At 43.9% G+C, this 20,902-nt stretch overlaps 1 protein-coding gene across 1 annotated transcript in view; it reads left to right on the forward strand.

The window, feature by feature from the left end:
• Window positions 1-17,749, forward strand: part of LOC126095330 (zinc finger and BTB domain-containing protein 45-like) — a 559,429-nt gene extending 541,680 nt beyond the window's left edge. The window contains exons 7-8 of the mRNA XM_049910136.1: window positions 1,989-2,375; window positions 17,291-17,749. Of these exons, the coding sequence (XP_049766093.1) occupies window positions 1,989-2,375; window positions 17,291-17,749 (846 nt within the window). The remainder of the gene's footprint in view (window positions 1-1,988; window positions 2,376-17,290) is intronic.
• Window positions 17,750-20,902: the final 3,153 nt, after the last annotated feature.

Consider the following 20,902-nt stretch of genomic DNA (forward strand, 5'->3'; position numbering starts at 1 on the left):
AGGTATGATCACTTTCTCGTCTTTGCTACAAGCAGACACATCTGTGCTACTAAAAGTTCTGTGATTCTCATAATTTTAGAGGTGGCAGTGTGGACAGAAACGAGAAAATAATGTTAAGTAAACATGGGCCCTAAATTTTGCAACTTTAGAACTATTAGCACTTGTTCATCTTCGCTATTGTGAAATACATCTTTGCTATTGAACATGTGCTCACTGTTGCTCCATAAAACCACTTCTGAATGTTTGTCGGTATAGTTCTGGTCCACCCTGTACTGATAGATTTTATAAAGATGTCTGTATGAATGTATGTATTTATGTTGCACTCTTTCGCTAAACCACTCTACCGATTTCAGCTAAGTTTGGTAAACATATCAGTCACTGACAGGAAAGAACCAGTGTCAGGGTAAGGACCATTACTTATCAACCGTGTGGGGGTCAGGATGGAATGGCGGTGTAGCCCACAATGCGCACATACTCGTGCTTTATTCATCGAATATTTGAGAATGAGGGCTCTTAGTGATTTGTAAGAAACTTTACACATCGTTTCAAACCTATATGAATCGTTTTCTCGTTGCCAACAGCCACAAAATGATGAAAGGAAGAAACTTACCACATTTTCGCCGTTATCCAGTAGAACTTCTGCAAGTAGCATGACATTTTTGTACTGTTAACTATATTCCCCAAACATTTTCAAGACGGCAGTCACATATACCACTGAGTTTAAAGCAAAATTATATCGTTGCACGACACGTATTCGAAGATATGTGGCGTCATACATGAAGAGATGCGTAAAGAAATGTTGCATCATGCATGACGTTTTAATGTGTTACTTCTTTGCTACTAACTGTACGTACAACACATCTCACCCAGCCGGCCGTTGTGGCCGTGCGGTCTAGGCGCTTCAGTCTGGAACCGCGTGACCGCTCCGGTCGCAGGTTCGAATCCTGCCTCGGGCATGGATGTGTGTGATGTCCTTAGGTTAGTTAGGTTTAAGTAGTTCTAAGTTCTAGGGGACTGATGACCACAGATGTTAAGTCCCATAGTGCTCAGAGCCATTTGAACCATCTCACCCAAAGAAGCCACATGTGCCACCGGCTGTACATCGAAAATTGTCACTGTACGACACATAGTTGGAGAGATAAGACATTATAAGTATTGAGCTACGTGAAACCTCAGCGCAAAACTAGCTAGAGACAGAGATAAATCATGTGCAAAATTTAATGTGAAATATGTGACATATATTTCACAAGTGTGTATGTGCGCAAAGTCACGGGTAAAGCGCTCATCCTAAGCCCATGGAGTGATATCACAATGATCTGGAAAGGAATAATGTGGGAGGAACAGCAGCAGCCTCCTATTGGAGTAGGGGCGATAGTGTGGAGAGAGAAGTGGGGAAGAGGGGGAAGAGAAGATGGATAGAAAGATAGGGGGAAAGGGGAGGTAGGCACAGGTAGGTGGAGGAGGAGATGAACAGAGGGGGAAGGAGGTGATAGACGGGGTAGGAGGAGGTCGACAGAGGGAGGGAGAAGGAAGATACGTACTAATAGAAGATTGGTTTAATAAATATATGCCTGAACACATTCTGAACTGGTATTAAATAATGTCAATGATGGTCTGACACCATAATACACGGGAGACATACTCTTTCAGCAGCTTTAATCATAATTTTAGTGTCAGTGTACATAAACCTGATTTTAATGCAATAGAAAATGTCTGGGTCTGTTTGGATCAGCACTCGAAACGAAGGAATCAACATTCGAGAATTTAGTAGCGCTAAAGCTTTCGATGAGATGCACTGTGACACGTGAAGGGACTTATAGACTTTCTTTCCTGTTTGAGGACATTATCGTGCCAAAAGGCTGGTAGTAGGGTGACTTTTGGTGGCGGTGATGGCTGATGACAGACATACGGCAATGTCAGCTTTGTGTAAGTAGTTGGAAGTTACAGCCCGTAGCAACGCCTTCAAATAGCTCTGGTGTACTTTGCAGGCGCACGCGCGCACGCACACGGGGGAGAAGCCGCACCAGTGCGCCGAGTGCGGGAAGTCGTTCAGCCAGCTGCGCAACTACAAGTACCACGTGTCGGTGCACGCCGGCACGCGGGAGTTCGCAGCGGCCTGCCCCGAGTGCGGCAAGGTGTTCAACGACCGCGGCTACCTCAGCTCGCACATGAAGATCCACCGCAACCGCAAGGAGTACGCGTGCGCCGAGTGCGGGCGCCGCTTCAACCAGCGAGTCGCCTACAACATGCACGTGCGCATACACACGGGGGAGCGGCCGCACGCGTGCGCCCTCTGCGACAAGGCCTTCACGCGCAAGATGCTCCTCAAGCAGCACATGCGGACGCACACCGGCGAGAAGCCCTTCACCTGTGAGGTACTACACGTGCCTTTCTCACGGTATTACACTGCTTTCGCTGATTAACAGATATTGCTATGTTTTGAAGACAGGTTTATTTCAGTGCTTTTTGCTACACGTAATTTTATTGGGATTCAACAAATGTAAATCACTGAAAAGAGTTACGCACTCTAAGGTGGATTTATACAGGGTGCTTCAAAAATGACCGGTATATTTGAAACGGCAATAAAAACTAAACGAGCACCGATAGAAATACACCGTTTGTTGGAATATGCTTGGGACAACAGTACATTTTCCGGCAGACAAACTTTCGAAATTACAGTAGTTACAACTTTCAACAACAGATGGCGCTGCAAGTGATGTGAAAGATATAGAAGACAACGCAGTCTGTGGGTGCGCCATTCTGTACGTCGTCTTTCTGCTGTAAGCGTGTGCTGTTCACAACGTGCAAGTGTGCTGTGGACAACATGGTTTATTCCTTAGAACAGAGGATTTTTCTGGTGTTGGAATTCCATCGCCTAGAACACAGTGTTGTTGCAACGAGACGAAGTTTTCAACGGAGGTTTAATGTAACCAAAGGACCGAAAAGCGATACAATAAAGGATCTGTTTGAAAAATTTCAACGGACTGGGAACGTGACGGATGATCGTGCTGGATAGGTAGGGCGACCGTGTACGGCAACCACAGAGGGCAACGCGCAGCTAGTGCAGCAGGTGATCCAACAGCGGCCTCGGGTTTCCGTTCGCCGTGTTGCAGCTGCGGTCCAAATGACGCCAACGTCCACGTATCGCCCTGTGCGCCAGAGTTTACACCTCTATCCATACAAAATTCAAACGCGGCAACCCCTCAGCGCCGCTACCATTGCTGCACGAGACACATTCGCTAACGATATAGTGCACAGGATTGATGACGGCGATATGCATGTGGGCAGCATTTGGTTTACGGACGAAGCTTATTTTTACCTGGAAGGCTTCGTCAATAAACAGAACTGGCGCATATGGGGAACCGAAAAGCCCCATGTTGCAGTCCCATCGTCCCTGCATCCTCAAAAAGTACTGGTCTGGGCCGCCATTTCTTCCAAAGGAATCATTGGCCCATTTTTCAGATCCGAAACGATTACTGCATCTCACTATCTGGACATTCTTCGTGAATTTGTGGCGGTACAAACTGCCTTAGACGACACTGCGAACACCTCGTGGTTTATGCAAGATGGTGCCCGGCCACATCGCACGGCCGACGTCTTTAATTTCTTGAATGAATATTTCGATGATCGTGTGATTGCTTTGGGCTATCCGAAACATACAGGAGGCGGCGTGGATTGGCCTCCCTATTCGCCAGACATGAACCCCTGTGACTTCTTTCTGTGGGGACACGTGAAAGACCAGGTGTACCGCCAGAATCCAGAAACAATTGAACAGCTGAAGCAGTACATCTCATCTGCATGTGAAGCCATTCCGCCAGACACGTTGTCAAAGGTTTCGGGTAATTCCATTCAGAGACTACGCCATATTATTGCTACGCATGGTGGATATGTGGAAAATATCGTACTATAGAGTTTCCCAGACCGCAGCGCCATCTGTTGTTGACAATTGTAACTACTGTAATTTCGAAAGTTTGTCTGCCTGAAAATGTACTTTTGTCCCAAGCATATTGCAACAAACGGTGTATTTCTATCGCTGCTCGTTTAGTTTGTATTGCCGTTTCAAATATACCGGTCATTTCTGAAACACCCTGTAGGTATGCAGGGCGAATCAAAAGTCACACCATTCTATGCTACAGACAGGTTCCTTACAGACTAACAGTACAAATGTGTCTCTAACAAAATTGCGGCCAGGGCATATTTGCAGTAGAAACTGAATGTGAAAGAAACAGAGCTTGGCAACACTCAATGCCTTCCCGCAGCAGCGTTTAGCTATATTTGCAGAAGGTTGTCGATACCGTTACTCATAAGCAACTTCTAATCTAACCGCGTGCCTACGGCGTATCGACTCGGTTGTACGACTGGATTCGTGTCAGGAAGGTCACAGTTCGAAGTAAGGACCGGAAGATACCGAGTGAAGCAGAAGCGATGTCAAGCGTTAAGAAAGGAAGTGTTACAGGCGCCCTCTGTTCCGAATCTAAGTAAACAATTTAGAAGACAATGTCAGTAGCCCTTTTAAATGCTTTTCAGATGATGCTGTTATTTACCGTCTAGTAAAATCACCAGAAGATGAAAACTAATTCCAAAATTATTTAGATATGCTATCTTTATGGTGCGAAAAGGGGAAGTTGACTCTAAATAATAAAAAGTGTGAGGTCATCCACGGCAGAACTAAAAGGAATCCTCTGAATTTCGCTTACTCGGTTAATCATAAATGTAAAGGCTGTAAATTGCACTAAATACTCAGGTATTACAACCACAAAGAACTTAAACTAGAACAATCACATAGATAATATTGTGAGGAATGCGAATCAAAGATACGTTATACTGGCGGAACGATTGGAAAATGCGAAAGGTCTACTGGACTGCTTCTGCTGTGCGTGTCCTCCTCTGTTTGAGAACTGCTGTGCAGCACGGCATTTTTAGCAATTAGGATTTACGAAGGACGTCGAAGAAGTTCAAAGAAGGGATCCTCGTGTTATACTATCGTGAAATACGGAGAGAGTGCCACATCTAACAACCCAACTGGGATGTTAATCATTAAAACAGAGGCGTTTTTTCTTTGCACCAGCTTCTTTTCACGAAATTACAATTTCCATCTTTCTCCCCTGAATTCAAAAATAGTTTTTTGACGCCCAACTACGCGGGGAGAAATGATCACCGTAATAAATTAAGAGAAACAAGACTTCGAACTGAGGGATCAAGACTTCGTTTCTCCCGCTCGCTGTTCGAATGTGGAACAGTAGAGGAATAATGTGAAAGTGGTTTGATGAATCCTCTACCAGGCACTTATGTGTGAACTGCTGAATAGTCATTTAGATGTTGATGTACCCTGTTAGAGCAGAGTTTCGAGATTTCTACTCCGGGTCAACCTGTAATTTTTGTTCTCATTTTTACACTATGCTAAATGCTATCTGGCTTCTGAATCATTTTAGAGCAACTACTGAAGTTATTCAACCACGGAAAGTATCTAATACTAACACAGAGAATACAATCGTGTTTATTAAACCACTTTTAAGGAAGTACCTTGCTTTCGACTTTTAATTCTAGGTAGTTCTCCCGCAAGTGCGCTAATCACGTAGTCATATTATCTAAGTGTATCGTTTCGCTCAACTTCATCTACAACATTCGAAGCCAGTTTCCATTATACCATCCTATCATTAATTCTCTCCGTTAGTGCAAACTCTTATAATTGCCACTTCCACTTCCATTAAATAACTGCATTTGTTTTGTATAAAGCGTGCTACAATTGCTCTATAACGAGTAAGGAAACCATATACCACACTGCACGGACTAAAATTAGAAATAAAGATAAATTACAGCTACAGCGGTATCAACCTCTCGAACATCGGTATTCTAACGCAAATCTCTATTCACTGTACTAACTGGGCACCACAGCTACACAGTACTGAATGAAGGCAATTGTCATTCATATGATTACAGTGTTTCCAACTTTCCTTTTCTTGACAAGTATTTTCTATCAAAAATATCCACAGAACGAAATTTTTATACAAACATTTCTGTAAGGTAGGTACACAAGGAATCGCGCCGTGACTTCAGAGTGCGCCAATTTTGGTCCATCCTCCAAATGTATATGTATTTTTCAGGAACTACATATTTATAGCTGTTTTTGTAATAGCCTCTGTGCAAAACGCTGCTGTTATATATGGGGGAAAAGGTTACAGATCTCAAATATGACTCCCTCGTCTAATTTTCTTTCGTTTCCTCAAAACACTTCAGCGAAATAACGAATCATCGCTCGAACAATATCAGAAATACTTTCTTCTTCGCCCTTCACAAAGTGAATTACTTCTGAGATTCTTAAATTTCTCCCACTCTGCTTTCCCTCTCGAAAGCTTTAGCAGCAAATACATACCATCATTGCCCTCTCATTCAGTATTTTCATTAAGTGTGAAAACATCTGCCAGTAATTTGTTGTGAGGCTAGCAGTGTACGATGGATGGGTCCCAACCTCCACCTGAACTAATACATCAGTTCTAGTCAGCTACACACACAGTTTCCAGTCTGGTACTATTGTACCGTAAACTATTTCCATGTAGAAAGAATACATACCATTTGTTTGACTCAGTTTTGTGATGTATTTGAAGAGGCATGACTTTTGGAAATGAGCCTTCCACAGAACAAGAAATTAAACGAGTGTTGGTTCCTTCATATTCCAAAAGCTGTTTGTCGTAATAACTTAGAACTAAATTTGATATATTGATGCATTTTTCATTAATTTTGTTTTATATCAGATCTTCAGGCTTGTAGCTAAATTCATGATTGGACAGCTTAAATTCTGGTGTTCTCATCACCGTTTTACAGTCTTTTACGAAATCATTGGGTGTTAACTATCAACATACACGTTTGAAACTGATATCTGAGTAAGACACTGCTGCAGTATGGGGACCTGTAGCAATTAACGAGGTAACAGAAAAATATCAGTGCTGTCATTTCTGAAAAACAAGGGACAAATAATCTCTTTGTTTCCATTACATTTCTACCTTTACTTCCTAAATGTCTCTCGAATTACTTCAAGTCTTATGAGTCTTCGATGAGAATGGTCACGAAGTAATTAAACATCTCTCCATAGAACAAATATCTCCTTACCGTATGATTCAGTACCGGCATTTACCCATTTCGTACTGTGTTGATCCTAAATATACCTGTTTAGCTACGGCATTTAAATACAAGCGCCAGATTTGAACATACTTCGAACATCCATGTAGAAAACTGATGGTAAACATGGCGACTTCATTGAACCAGTGCAGTATTTCATTTGGAATTTTATGTGCGTGCTGTGTGCCCAGTCATTTTACAGCAGCCGATTACTGGCCAAAATGATCAGTAACCTCTCCATCGGCCGATGTGGCAGACCGGTTCTAGGCGCTACAGTCTGGAACCGCGCGACCGATACGGTCGCAGGTTCGAATCCTGCCTCGGGCATGGATGTGTGTGATGTCCTTAGGTTAGTTAGGTTTAAGTAGTTCTAAGTTCTAGGGGACTGATGACCTCAAAAGTTGAGTCCCATAGTGCTCAGAGCCATTTGAACCAGTAACCTCTCCACTACGTCATAAAGTTTGGCGCAGAGTCTTTAAACTCTCATTCCCGCCATGCCCAAGAAATAAGAATGTTTGTGAGTACCTTGTATGTGATGCACTGCATTGTGGGCGTTATACTGTGCGGCGTACTCTGTGTAGTCTTCCCCCGTATTATCAAGTTGACGAAATCGCGGCACACATGCAGACGGTGCAGGTGGTGGCGCATGCACTGTGTCCAGCGGCTTGTGTGAAGTAATCAGCGCCGCCAAGAAGCGATTTATCACTTACGGCCGCTGTGCCATTTGCTGACTCTGAAACTGAATAAACTGAGTTAGATGAATCTCAGACGGCGCAGCAAGCAATTGCGGCGCAATGGCCATTATCAAATAAGTAATGCACACATACAAACAGTGAAAAGTATGAATGGTACAGAGAGGAAAAGAAAGGAGGAGCAAAAATAACAACTTTGAAACCTAGAACATAAAATGCACAAGCGATGCAAACACTGAATGCACAAAAGGAAAGCAGCGAGGAAAACCGAAATGACGACAGAACAGGAAGAAGTAATCTAGGCCTGAAAATGGCCACCCTCGTGGCCAGATATGTTGTGTACAACTTCATGTACAATGGTTAGAGGAGGTAAGAAAGCTGCAGAGGACCAGAAGTAATTACTGAACAAGTTAATACGATATTCAGAAGATTTACGTAACTTGTATATCTCTAACTGTATGCAGCAAAAAATAAGTCCCACTATTACAAAAGCAATAGGGATTAGGCTCTCTGTTACAAGTACGAATGATGGTGTTGGAGCTGTGATTAGGTCGCGTCCGCGTGGCATCACGTAGCGAAGGAATGAGTGTGTGCTGCTGGTCGTCCTATCTCGCGATGGTGGAGGGTGCTTGTGTTACAGAACCACTGGAGGCGTGGCTCCATTGGGTCCACCAGATCCAGCTCAACGGCTGTTGGCGTCTGACAGAGACTTGTAATTCCGTTGCCAACATTGATGCTGGCAGGGTGGTATCAATACGTGACACCACACTGGTTATTGCCAGTTTTAAAATTTTGTATGTTAGCTTTTCTGCGACTGAGTGCTGGTTAAAAGACATCCTGCTGCACACCATGAGCTGAATTTAAAAATATTTAACTATCAGGATGTAGCTAATTATCAATGACATATAGTGGGTGCCCCAGAAGCAATGGTCAGTGTTCAGGGATATGAGAGTGACGATCGATAGAAGCAACAAAGTCTAGTAATCATAGGCTATGAATTGAATACCTTAAGTTTCATTGTTTCCCATATTTTGGGAGGAACAAATATATACCAATACAACAAAAAATTGTCTCTTACCCTTGGGCTCTGAAATGCACTCGTTCATCAAACTTCCTGGCAGATTAAAACTGTGTGCTGGACCGAGACTCGAACTCGGGACCTTTGCCAGGAGAGCTTCTGTGAAGTTTGGAAGGTAGGAGACTAGGTACTGGCGGAATTAAAGCTGTGAGGACTGGGTGTGAGTCGTGCTTGGGTAGTTCAGTTGTAGAGCACTTTCCGCGATAGGCAAAGGTCCCGAGTTCGAGTCTCGGTCCGGCACACAGTTTCAATCTGCCAGGAAGTTTCATATCAGCGCACACTCCGCTGTAGAGTGAAAATTTCATTCTTTCAATCGTTCAGTTTAAATGATGTACCAGGTGGTTATAATTAAACTTTCCCCAATTTAACACGTCATAACACGGAAACTAATTACCGTATGGGTACCAGACTTGGTAGCATTAGTGTCAAGGACATGGGAAGAGAAATAATGCAGCATCAGTTCAACTGAAACAATTTTAAAGTACTGCTACGGTACATCATTCAATTACATACCGGTATCGTAAGTTGTAGAAAAGGGGTCAGTGTACCTCCCATAAGTGTCCAGAAGAGTCCGAAGGCGCAGGGTTGCATTTACCCAACAGAACGAAGCGTGTCCTTAGCTATGTTGGCTACCTCTCTTGATATGCTACCCTTCAGATCAGCACACGTGGTGAACCCTGCCCTTCAGTAACCCCACAACCAGATATAACAGGGAATGAGATCAGATAGTTGTGCCATTCATACATTCTGATAATTCGGTCGTTTCCAAATGTGTTTCGGAGAAGCAGGTGAACCTCACCAGCTATGTGCTGTGGTCCCCATTTTGCTTAAAAACTGTTGAGTTCAATGCGTCTCTTTCCTGTAGGACGGGTATGACATGCTGGCGAAGCATATCGCAGAAACGCTGGCCAGTCACACTGCACATCTTTGGGCCTTGAGCGCTAAACTGTTCAAAAAAGAATGGGCCAATTGTGAACACAGTGGTGAGGCCACACCATACGGTGACACGTTTACCATACAGAGGAACTTCATGCACAGTGACTGGAGGTGAAGATCTCCACACCTGGAAATTCTGTGTGTTGAACTCACCCGTAGGCTAGATATGTTGTTGTTGTTGTGGTCTTCAGTCCTGAGACTGGTTTGATGCAGCTCTCCATACCACACTATCCTGTGCAAGCTTCTTCATCACCCAGTACCTACTGCAACCTACATCTTTCTGAATCTGCTTAGTGTATTCATCTCTTGGTCTCCCCCTACGATTTTTACCCTCCACGCTGCCCTCCAATACTAAATTGGTGATCCCTTGATGCCTCAGAAGAAGTCCTACCAAGCGATCCCTTCTTCTGGCCAAGTTGTGCCACAAACTTCTCTTCTCCCCAATCCTATTCAATACTTCCTCATTAGTTATGTGATCTACCCACCTAATCTTCAGCATTATTCTGTAGCACCACATTTCGAAAGTTTATTTCTCTTCTTGTCCAAACTATTTACCGTCCATGTTTCACTTCCATACATGGCTACACTCCATACAAATACTTTCAGAAATGACTTCCTGACACTTAAATCTATACTCGATGTTAACAAATTTCTCTTCTTCAGAAACGCTTTCCTTGCCATAGCCAGTCTACATTTAATATCCTCTCTACTTCGACCATCATCAGTTATTTTGCTCCCCAAATAGCAAAACTCCTTTACTACTTTAAGTGTCTCATTTCCTAATCTAATACCCTCAACATCACCCGACTTAATTCGACTACATCCCATTATCCTCGTTTTGCTTTTGTTGATGTTCATCTTATATCCTCCCTTCAAGACACTATCCATTCCGTTCAACTGCTCTTCCAAGTCCTTTGCTGTCTCTGACAGAATTACAATGTCATCGGCGAACTTCAACGTTTTTATTTCTTCTCCATGGATTTTAATACCTACTCCGAATTTTTCTTTTGTTTCCTTTACTGCTTGCGCAATATACAGATTGAATAGCATCGGGGAGAGGCTACAACCCTGTCTTACTCCCTTCCCAACCACTGCTTCTCTTTCATGCCCCTCGACTCTTATAACTGCCATCTGGTTTCTGTACAAATTGTAAATAGCCTTTCGCTCCCTGTATTTTACCCCTGCCACCTTTAGAATTTGAAAGAGAGTATTCCAGTCAACATTGTCAAAAGCTTTCTCTAAGTCTACAAATGCTAGGAACGTAGGTTTGCCTTTCCTTAATCTTTCTTCTAAGATAAGTGGTAAGGTCAGTATTGCCTCACGTGTTCCAGTATTTCTATGGAATCCAAACTGATCTTCCCCGAGGTCGGCTTCTACTAGTTTTTCCATTCGCCTGTAAAGAATTCGTGGCTAGATATGGTAAGAGGAAAATGAGCTTCGTCTCCATAGGATGGTCCAAGGCCAGCCCGTGTCAACTTCAGTCCTTGCAAGAAAGTGGAGAGGGAAGTCAACACGTCGTTGTGTGTCCTGTGGTTGCAAGCTGCTTTATGATATGGATACCATTTGATACGAAGCACATTTACAGTGGACCATGGGATGTTCAACTGTCGTGACGCAGCCCGCACGCTACCTGACGAGCGGGAACTGCGCGCTGCGTCGTCTGCCATAGCAACAGCGATTTCATCAACCACCTGTTGTGCAACCAGTCGTCGACCTCGTCCTGGAGCGGGAGCCAGTTATCCGGTTGATTCGAACCTCTTCATCAGGCTCCGCACAACAGGTGCAGAAGAGGATCCTTCCACGATCCCTTAATCCGGCGATATTCTCGAAGTGTAGCTCCAGCATACTGTTGTTTTGATAGTAGAGCTCCACTAATAATGCCCTGCTCGTTTTGTCCAAGCTCATGTTGACACGTCAGCAAGAGTACTGCGACTGATGAAGTGCGTGAGAATGTGAATCACGATGACTGGCCACGTCACCTGCTGGCCATAGTTGGGACTGGATGGTGGCGCTGAGGTGGACGGAAATCAAGCTCCGCATACTGTGGACATTAGCGCTACCAAGTTAGATACTGGCACGGCAACTAGTTTCCGTGTTATAACGTGTTAAATAGGTAAAGTTTAATTGTAACCAGCCGGTATTTCTCAATAGCGAAAATGGACAAGTGTTCCCAACTCTTAAGGTAAGCGCTTTAGAGCCCATGATCACTAGAGTTTTGTGTTACAAGTGATCGACCCTATCATATACATGAATATTGGTCATTACTATTAAGACACAATGTATTGTGTACGTTTATATCAAATGCGATGGTAGTCAAGTATCTCTTTTCTTTACTTTATGCGGATCCTTGTGGGGTATAACAACTGTCAAACGCTAAACAGCTACACTTCTTACAAGGGAACCTCCCCATCGCATGCCCCTCAGATTTGGTTATAAGTTGGCACAGTGGATAGGCCTTGAAAGACTGAACACAGATCATTCGAGAAAACATGAAGAAGTTGTGTGGAACTATGAAAGAAATAAGCAAAATATACAAACTGAGTAGTCCATGTGCAAGATAGGCAATATCAAGGATAACGTGACGTTAGGAGCGCCGTGGTCCCGTGGTTAGCGTGAGCAACTGCTGAGCGAGAGGTCCGTGGTTCAAATCTTCCCTCGTGTGAAAATTGTTCTTCCTTTATTTTCGCAAAGTTATGATCTGTCTGTTCGTTCATTGACGTCTCTGTTCACTGTAATAAGTTTAGTGTCTATGTTTTGCGACCGCACCGCAAACTTACAGTTCGGAAAATATTCATTGACCTTGTTACTGAAGTCGCGAGCTATATTTGCTGGATTCATATTGTCCACGGAATACATCTCACGTATTTAATGCTCTCCCGTCCAAAGTAGCGAACAGTCAACTGCCAACCAGGGAGCCTCGTTAGCAGGAATACTCCTCTTCCGTGCGCTGTAGTCGACTGACGTCGTGTGTTTCGATGTTTGTTTAGGTGTAGCATCCTCATGCTACGGCGCAGTTACCTCGCATCGGACGGACGGACGGACAGATAATAATTGTCTGAAAATAAAAGAAATAAACTCTTCACTCGATGGTAGACTTGAACCAAGGACTTCTTGAACCGCAGCTCCTCACGCTAACCACGGGACCACGATGCTGCCGAGCTCACTTCATCCTTGATGTTGCGTATCTGGCACATGGACTACTCAGTTTGTATATTTTGCTATTTTTTTTCATAGTTCCACACAACTTCTTCCTGTTTTCTCAATTGATCTATGTTCAGTTTTTCTAGGCCTATCCACTGTGCCAACTTATAACTAAATCTGAGGGGGGTGCGATGGGGAGGTTCACTTGTTAGTCATATTGGACGCCACTATATCCGCAAGAAACATGTAAAAACATGATGTGATGAACTTTTAATGTCTGGGCAGGCGAACATAACGTTAGACATGATTCAGTGAGGTACAACTGTTAATTTGATTCCATTCTGCTAAACCTGAAGATGTGTGCGTTTCTCGAATCAAGATAGTTCAACAGGATGAAGTGCACTGCGTGGTCGAATGCAATAACCCATGACGTTAAAAACTTGTAATAATCGCTACCTCAGGTTTGTCAAGATATGTTAAAATGTGCACCGCATCTTGGAAACGTGTATCACTAGCTACATTGCCACGATAACAGAATGCCTTACCGTCCCGCTTCCAGCATTCGGGGAGACGTGCGAGCCCTACATCGGATCGGCTTCACCAGTTAATGACGAGGCCTTGTGGGATGGGTAGCCTAGATGTGGTTTTTAGGCACTATCCCACGTCACACTAGGTGAACATCGGTTTGGTGCCAATTTTCCGTCTCAGAAACGCACTACGGAAACATTTAGAAAAATCTTCTCGCACTTGCAAATGAGATTTATTTTGGACGTCGAAATCTCATATTCCCTTCAGAAGTGTCTTCTGCTGGAGCAGTATTTGTACAGGGTGAAAAAAATTAAAGTGGCCTAGGAAAAAATTTCATGTTCCTTGTGGTACGCAATCCAGCTTACGTCATCTACACCTGGGGCAGATGCCGATGTGTTACCTACCTCAAGGTGCGTTAAATACTTATTGGGTCAGTTTTACTTTGCCCATCCTGTGCTGCAAAGTTGAGCAGACATGGTTGAACCGTGATTTCAAAGAATATTCTTAAGAATTTATTTTATTTACTAGCGATTCATCAAGAACATTAATACATTTAATCACACTATGTAAGCATGGAAGTAGTTGCCAGAGAGTAACTGATGAAATCATAACCTAATTCCTTTTAACAAATGGGAATTTTATTCACTTTAATATGGCCTACAGCATTTTTTAAAAGAAACAGATTTAAAATTATAATCAGAATGCACTCTCTATCAAAGTTACAGTTTATTCAAGTGCAGAAAAAAACAAGTTTTGACTCTATGAGCTTTCGGGCAGAGAACCTTGCCGCTCCGTTTTGACACGGCCGTAATTACGACCGCTCACAACAGCCTCTGAAAGACTACACTGGTGCAAATCTGCAACACACCAGACAACTTTAAACTGAGTTTTAACAATTTACACAAGCACACAAACTATGCACCCTAGAGTAGGAGGGATGGAAATGGTATAAAACACTAATTGAAATATTAACCTTGCCACCGAAGGTGAAACTTGATTTTAACTTCTAAGAAAAGTCTTACGGTGAAAGGGTGGCATATTTATATACTAAAATGATCATTTAAATAAAAGCCCATGAAATGCAATCTTATATAAAATTCTACAAGGTAGGCCAAACAATAGTTAAGATGCTCTACAGTACGCAGATACCGCCAATTAGGACCATAGACAATAATATCAAAGTTTCCAAAGATCAAAACATATTTCAGGTATGAGGCCGTTACACTCCAAGCAATAAATTCGTTAACACACCAAATCCGACAAACATGACAGAGGCAGCTACTAACGTACGGTAGATTGATAGGACGATTACCGAACAACCCGAACTGCAGGTTGCTCTAACTCGCCCCTACTCCACAAGGGAAAAACGGACCACCCTATTTATAAACAACCACCTTCCCGCGGGTCGGCAAACGAGGAAGAATGGCGGGACGATTCCAAAGCAAAAGGGCTGGTGACCTCACCAAGAAAACAAATAGAATTTAACAAGAGTAAATCAAACAACATATCACCAATCACTTAACTTCTAATAAACTGCAATATCTCGAGAAGACTTGCCGCATCACCCCCAAATCGCTCTCCCGAACCGTGCGCTACCAGCCGCTTCAGCGGACGCAGGAAGGGGCGCCGATGTCCCGTCTCACGGCGTCGCAGCTCGCACCGGCCAGACCGATGTCGTGGGTTGACTCCTGTTGCTCTCGTGTCGACCGCGAAGTCACTACTCTCGCTATACGCCGCGGCCCACTGGTCTCACGTGGCGACCTCACGTGCGCCGACGCTCAAGACGGACAAGTCATCTCGTGTCTCAGTGCGCGATCGACCAACCGATCGATCCAACCGCCAATGACCATTGCCTGAGCAAACTCGAGCAGACTGGCGGACTAACGCGCAGACTCAGATGCAGGAACTAAGCCCCGACCGGGCGACCACTCGCTGAGTTCTCTTACTGGTGGAGTGGAAAGATTCTCATTTTGCCGGCTTTAAAGGTTGATCCGAACGACACACATACTAACACTCCGAACGACAGACAGACACTAACTGCCTAACAAATGCGGACGAGAGACCGACTAGCAAGCAGACTGACCGACTAGCGAGCTCATAGCACCCCTTAAATGCACGTGAACGGGCAACCTTTCCCCTTTCCCACCATAGGGAGACACCAAAGCTGCAATTGCCACAGTGGCGCCACCGCCAGAAACGGAGGGCGACTGCTTCACACTACGCGCTGCGGCGCGCTCTTCAAAACAGCAATTTTTACCACGGCTCAATGGTGACCTATGTTTCCAAATGGTTCAAATGGCTCTGAGCACTATGGGACTCAACATCTTAGGTCATAAGTCCCCTAGAACTTAGAACTACTTAAACCTAACTAACCTAAGGACATCACACACACCCATGCCCGAGGCAGGATTCGAACCTGCGACCGTAGCAGTCCCGCGGTTCCGGACTGCAGCGCCAGAACCGCTTCTTTTTCTTTTTCGCCCACACAGCTACTTGAACCCAGGACCCATTGGTTGAAAGCCTAACGCTCTACCGACTTTTTTTTTTTTTTTAACCTGACCTCTTCCACTTCAGGCGTTGGCTCCTATACACCTTATCACCCCCAATATCCTATCTAACATAAAAAAACAATCTGTTGCCACCGCAACTTTCACCTTAACTTAACCTACTCTCTTTTATTTTTTTATTGTTTTTGTAATTGTTTTTAAATAATATATAAAGAAACTGAATAAATCGTCTTTCCGTGACAAACTGTCCAGTACCCGTAAAACAGAAGAACACGAAATCAAGCAAGCAGTTCTGATTTCGTTTATTTTACAGCTTCTGGCAGAATTAGTTTTCCTGAGACACTTTGATTGCCATATTACAAAAATAAATAAATAAATAAATGCCAACTTAATTATAATGAAGCATAATTAGTATCGACTCGCTGTAGTGTTGTGCATCAACCAAAATTGCCGCTTCATTATGGCAAAGTATGAAGTAAGAAATTTTGAAACAAAACTTTGTATTTTCGACTCGTTTTAGGGTTGTGGTGCTTGTCCATTATATACTGTATGTACTCGTCTATACTCATATGCGTATTCGTAACTGGTTCAAGTGGCTCTGAGCACTATGGGACTCAACTGCTGTGGTCATAAGTCCCCTAGAACTTAGAACTACTTAAACCTAACTAACCTAAGGACAGCACACAACACCCAGCCATCACGAGGCAGAGAAAATCTCTGACCCCGCCGGGAATCGAACCCGGGAACCCGGGCGTGGGAAGCGAGAACGCTACCGCACGACCACGAGATGCGGGCGTATTCGTAATTGCAAAATATGCAAACTGGCCGATGATGCAAGTGTAGCTATTGTGCTTTGTTGCAGGAAAGAAATGCCATTCTGGTTGAAGTACATCTTTAAGTGTTATAGCAGAGGCTGTAGTTCTAGGAATTATTGCGAGTTTTTTCCTAGTCCAGTTCCATATGTGGTATTGGTCTCGGCAAATGAGAATGTGTGCCAAGGTATCGACAGTATGGCAATGATCGAAGTACGGACTGTGCTTCATTTTGATATTGTGCAGCTTTTCACCTGTGGGGACCTTCTCGTTTACTATGTCATACCATGTGGACACTACTTTGGAGTGGAGGATGGGATTGTTGATGTTTTTCCAGACGTTACTCCAGTTGACCGCTGGATATTTCGCTTCCATTGGGTTTAAACCGCTAGACCACCGCGGCCGGCTGACCTATGTTTCCTTCCATTGTCAGTGAGTCTTGTGCACGAGGTGTGAGAGATTTGTTTTTATCTGCTGCAGGTGTGTGGGAAGCGGTTCGCGGACCGCAGCAACATGACTCTGCACTTGCGTCTGCACTCGGGCATCAAGCCGTACAGCTGCGGCGAGTGCGGCAAGGCGTTCACCAAGAAGCACCACCTCAAGACGCACATGAACTTCCACACGGGCCTGAGGCCCTACTCCTGCGACCGCTGCGGCGCGCGCTTCAGCCAGTCCAGCAACATGCGCACGCACCGCAAGAAGTGCACCGCGCCGGGGCCGCCTCCCGGGGGCGGTGGGGGCGGTGGGGGCGGCGGCGGTGGCGGCGGCGGTTCCGTGGTCAGGGCGCCGGGCACCAGCGTCATCATGCGCGTGTCCGGCGAGTTGGTGCAGCACGCGCCGCAGCGTCCTGAAGATTCCGCTGCCGCCAACGGGCGAAACGTCACGCTCACCGCCTCTGCCGCCACCGGTGCCGCCGCCACGTCCGTAGTGGCTCCGTAAAGCGGCCACACGACGTACCACGAGATTACTGCGCTACTCGCGTTACAAATACATTCTATCTGTGTCGCCATAATATACAGTGGCAAATACATTTACTAATTCTAAGAGACGATTTAGCAGCAGCACCCACATTAATGAGCATTATCGTATTTTACTTTTAATTGCCCTATTTCTTCCTATGTAATCCCGTTCTCCGTGCACTTGAGTCTTAACCCTTTCTCAAACTTAAGAATTTAATTAAGGGTAGTCAAAAGGAACAATGCGAAAGAACTGTATTTCCCGGCTTTTCGTTTTTCAAAACGGGGATGGGAGGGGCATGCACGGCTATTCATTTCAGAAAATGATTGTGCACAAAACTTTAATAGTAGAGAAAACCGCATTATATTAGGGGACAGAGCATCTCCCCAACTTTTCAAAACACATTATAGGTGCCCAGTGTGGGCTAACACTGATACGTGTTGGAGGTTCATTCTGTCCAGTTGTCTGGGATGGAGGAACAGCAGCCCGATATCCAGATGAGTGTACTGCATTGCCTATCTACAGGCGCGAACTAATTAGATACGACATTAATGAGCTGACCGTCTGGGATGGAGGAACAGCAGCCCGATATCCAGATGAGTGTACTGCGTTGCCTATCTACAGGCGCGAACTAATTAGATACGACATTAATGAGCTGACCGTCTGGGATGGAGGAACAGCAGCCCGATATCCAGATGAGTGTACTGCATTGCCTATCTACAGGCGCGAACTAATTAGATACGACATTAATGAGCTGACCGTCTGGGATGGAGGAACAGCAGCCCGATATCCAGATGAGTGTACTGCGTTGCCTATCTACAGGCGCGAACTAATTAGATACGACATTAATGAGCTGACCGTCTGGGATGGAGGAACAGCAGCCCGATATCCATATGAGTGTACTGTGTTGCCTATCTACAGGCGCGAACTAATTAGATACGACATTAATGAGCTGACCGTCTGGGATGGAGGAACAGCAGCCTGATATCCATATGAGTGTACTGCGTTGCTTATCTACAGGCGCGAACTAATTAGATACGACATTAATGAGCTGACCAGAGGTCGTATCTAATTAGTTTGCGCCTGTAGATAGGCAACGCAGTACACTCATATGGATATCGGGCTGCTGTTCCTCCATCCCAGACAACTGGACAGACTGAACCTCCAACACGTATCAGTGTTAGCCCACACTGGGCACCTATAATGTGATTTGAGATGACACATAAATCAGGTGCAAGCTATAATTATACGTATTCAGGAAACCATTAGCATACTTCCCTCTACCAGTGCGACATTATACAGCAGTAACTTGCAGAAAGTTCCCATTGGTTGTCTGACGTATACATCCCAGTAATATTGAAAAGATGAAACCTGAACGTCGTTGGCGATAGTCTTGAAGGACGTGTAGTCATAATTTTACGTTGCCTGTTTTGATTGCTCCTCAGAATGGAGTCTTCCGATTTTACAGTCTTACTTTGTTTTATAGAATTCTGAACATGCTGTCCACCATCAGATGTGCCTGAAAATTCAAGTAAACTAGCTGGAAAAAGGGTATGTCTAATGTGTGAATTCATATCTAGATCTACCACAGTTCACAGACCGCATCAGACACAAACTGAAATCCATCCCACCCCAAGCTCGTCAGATCATCAAACCTAATTTGTTTCAACAGAATTTCCATTCAGGGCCATATAAAAGAAAATGCAGTTGCGAGACATAAATAGGAACAAAAGTAATTACGGAAAGTTCTTTCATCCATGTTTCAGACATTCTAGATAGGCTGTTAATGTTTATATTTTTTATCAGCCAGTACCGATGCTTCTATGCTGGTTTCACTATTTTTTGTCTTCATAGTTGGCAGATTATCAGCCCACTTAGTAGTAGTTCTTCCCACAGGCCCTACCACTGAACCCAGTGCAACGTATCGAATGCATTTATTATACACAGTGGACCTCACCATCAGGCATTCAGCAAGGAGCTTCATGACTGCTACGTAACCTCTTCTTCATGAACTTTGTTAGAATCTTTCAGAATCTTAGTAATATGCTTTTCGTACAATACCATTCACGAATTTCCATGTATCAACCTCACCCCCCCCCCCCCCCCAGAGCACTGGTAATGTGACGTCTTTGAAATTTCGTTTGTACATTTCCACATTATGCAGTTAATTATAAATGCTGAAATCATACCTCAAGCAGTAAAAATATCACTATTCTGATGTTGTCTCGTTCTCTATCTGCCTTTCACTGTAAATTACTCCGATGGTAACTGATAAACTGTAGAAATTGTCACCTTATCCTTATGATGCTTGCAGCAGAAAAATCTTTCTGCTCAAGGTCTGTCTGATCTTCTTCGTCTCATAACGTTCAAGTACACTTCGTTTCACACATCTGTTGGTATCCCCATGTCTCATATTCTTTTCTGTTTAGTTCTTCAGATTTTTTACTAATCACTTTCCTCTGTTAGAGAGACGTTTACTAAGAGGGAAAAGGATTACACGTTATTCCTCAGTTTTTGCATTTAGCAACAGAACATTTGAATTGCTACACAGACAACATTCTGCTGCTGTTAGTTTGCGTTACTTAACCCTTCTATAAAATTGTTGGCTCACAAATAGCACAATCCCTTCATTTGTTTTGGTACTTCTTTCTCGTTTCTAGTCAACGGTTGCCTGTCATAAAATATGATTCTTTCCTCTTAGTCATTGGTTTATTTCCTTGATTGCAGCACGTAATATAGTAACCAGCCTCTTTAAGATGAAATGTCTATCTTCGTATCAGTAACTTCATTTAACGCCGATATTTTACGTACATCAGAAGTACTTGATGTCAAAAGATGTTTAACAAAACTTTAACCTGTTAAGTCTATTTTATTACCTAAAATATCTGCATCAGTGATGCAAAATAATTATGTAAATTCGGAGAACATACGGAGAGAGAAACAATTCTTATGGCTGATACTCAAACACTAGAATGAGGCCAGTTCTTATTACATTATAGGACTTTCATACAAAGACCGTGCTACACCACATAAGATCTCTAATATTCGCGAGATAAGAGTAGACGAGACGAGTAGTAAATGCTATTTATCCTTTCCAGACTCTAACAGTAAGATAAATACCAACATTGTATGAAA

Source organism: Schistocerca cancellata, chromosome 8, assembly GCF_023864275.1.
Source record: "Schistocerca cancellata isolate TAMUIC-IGC-003103 chromosome 8, iqSchCanc2.1, whole genome shotgun sequence".
Lineage (NCBI taxonomy): Eukaryota > Metazoa > Arthropoda > Insecta > Orthoptera > Acrididae > Schistocerca > Schistocerca cancellata.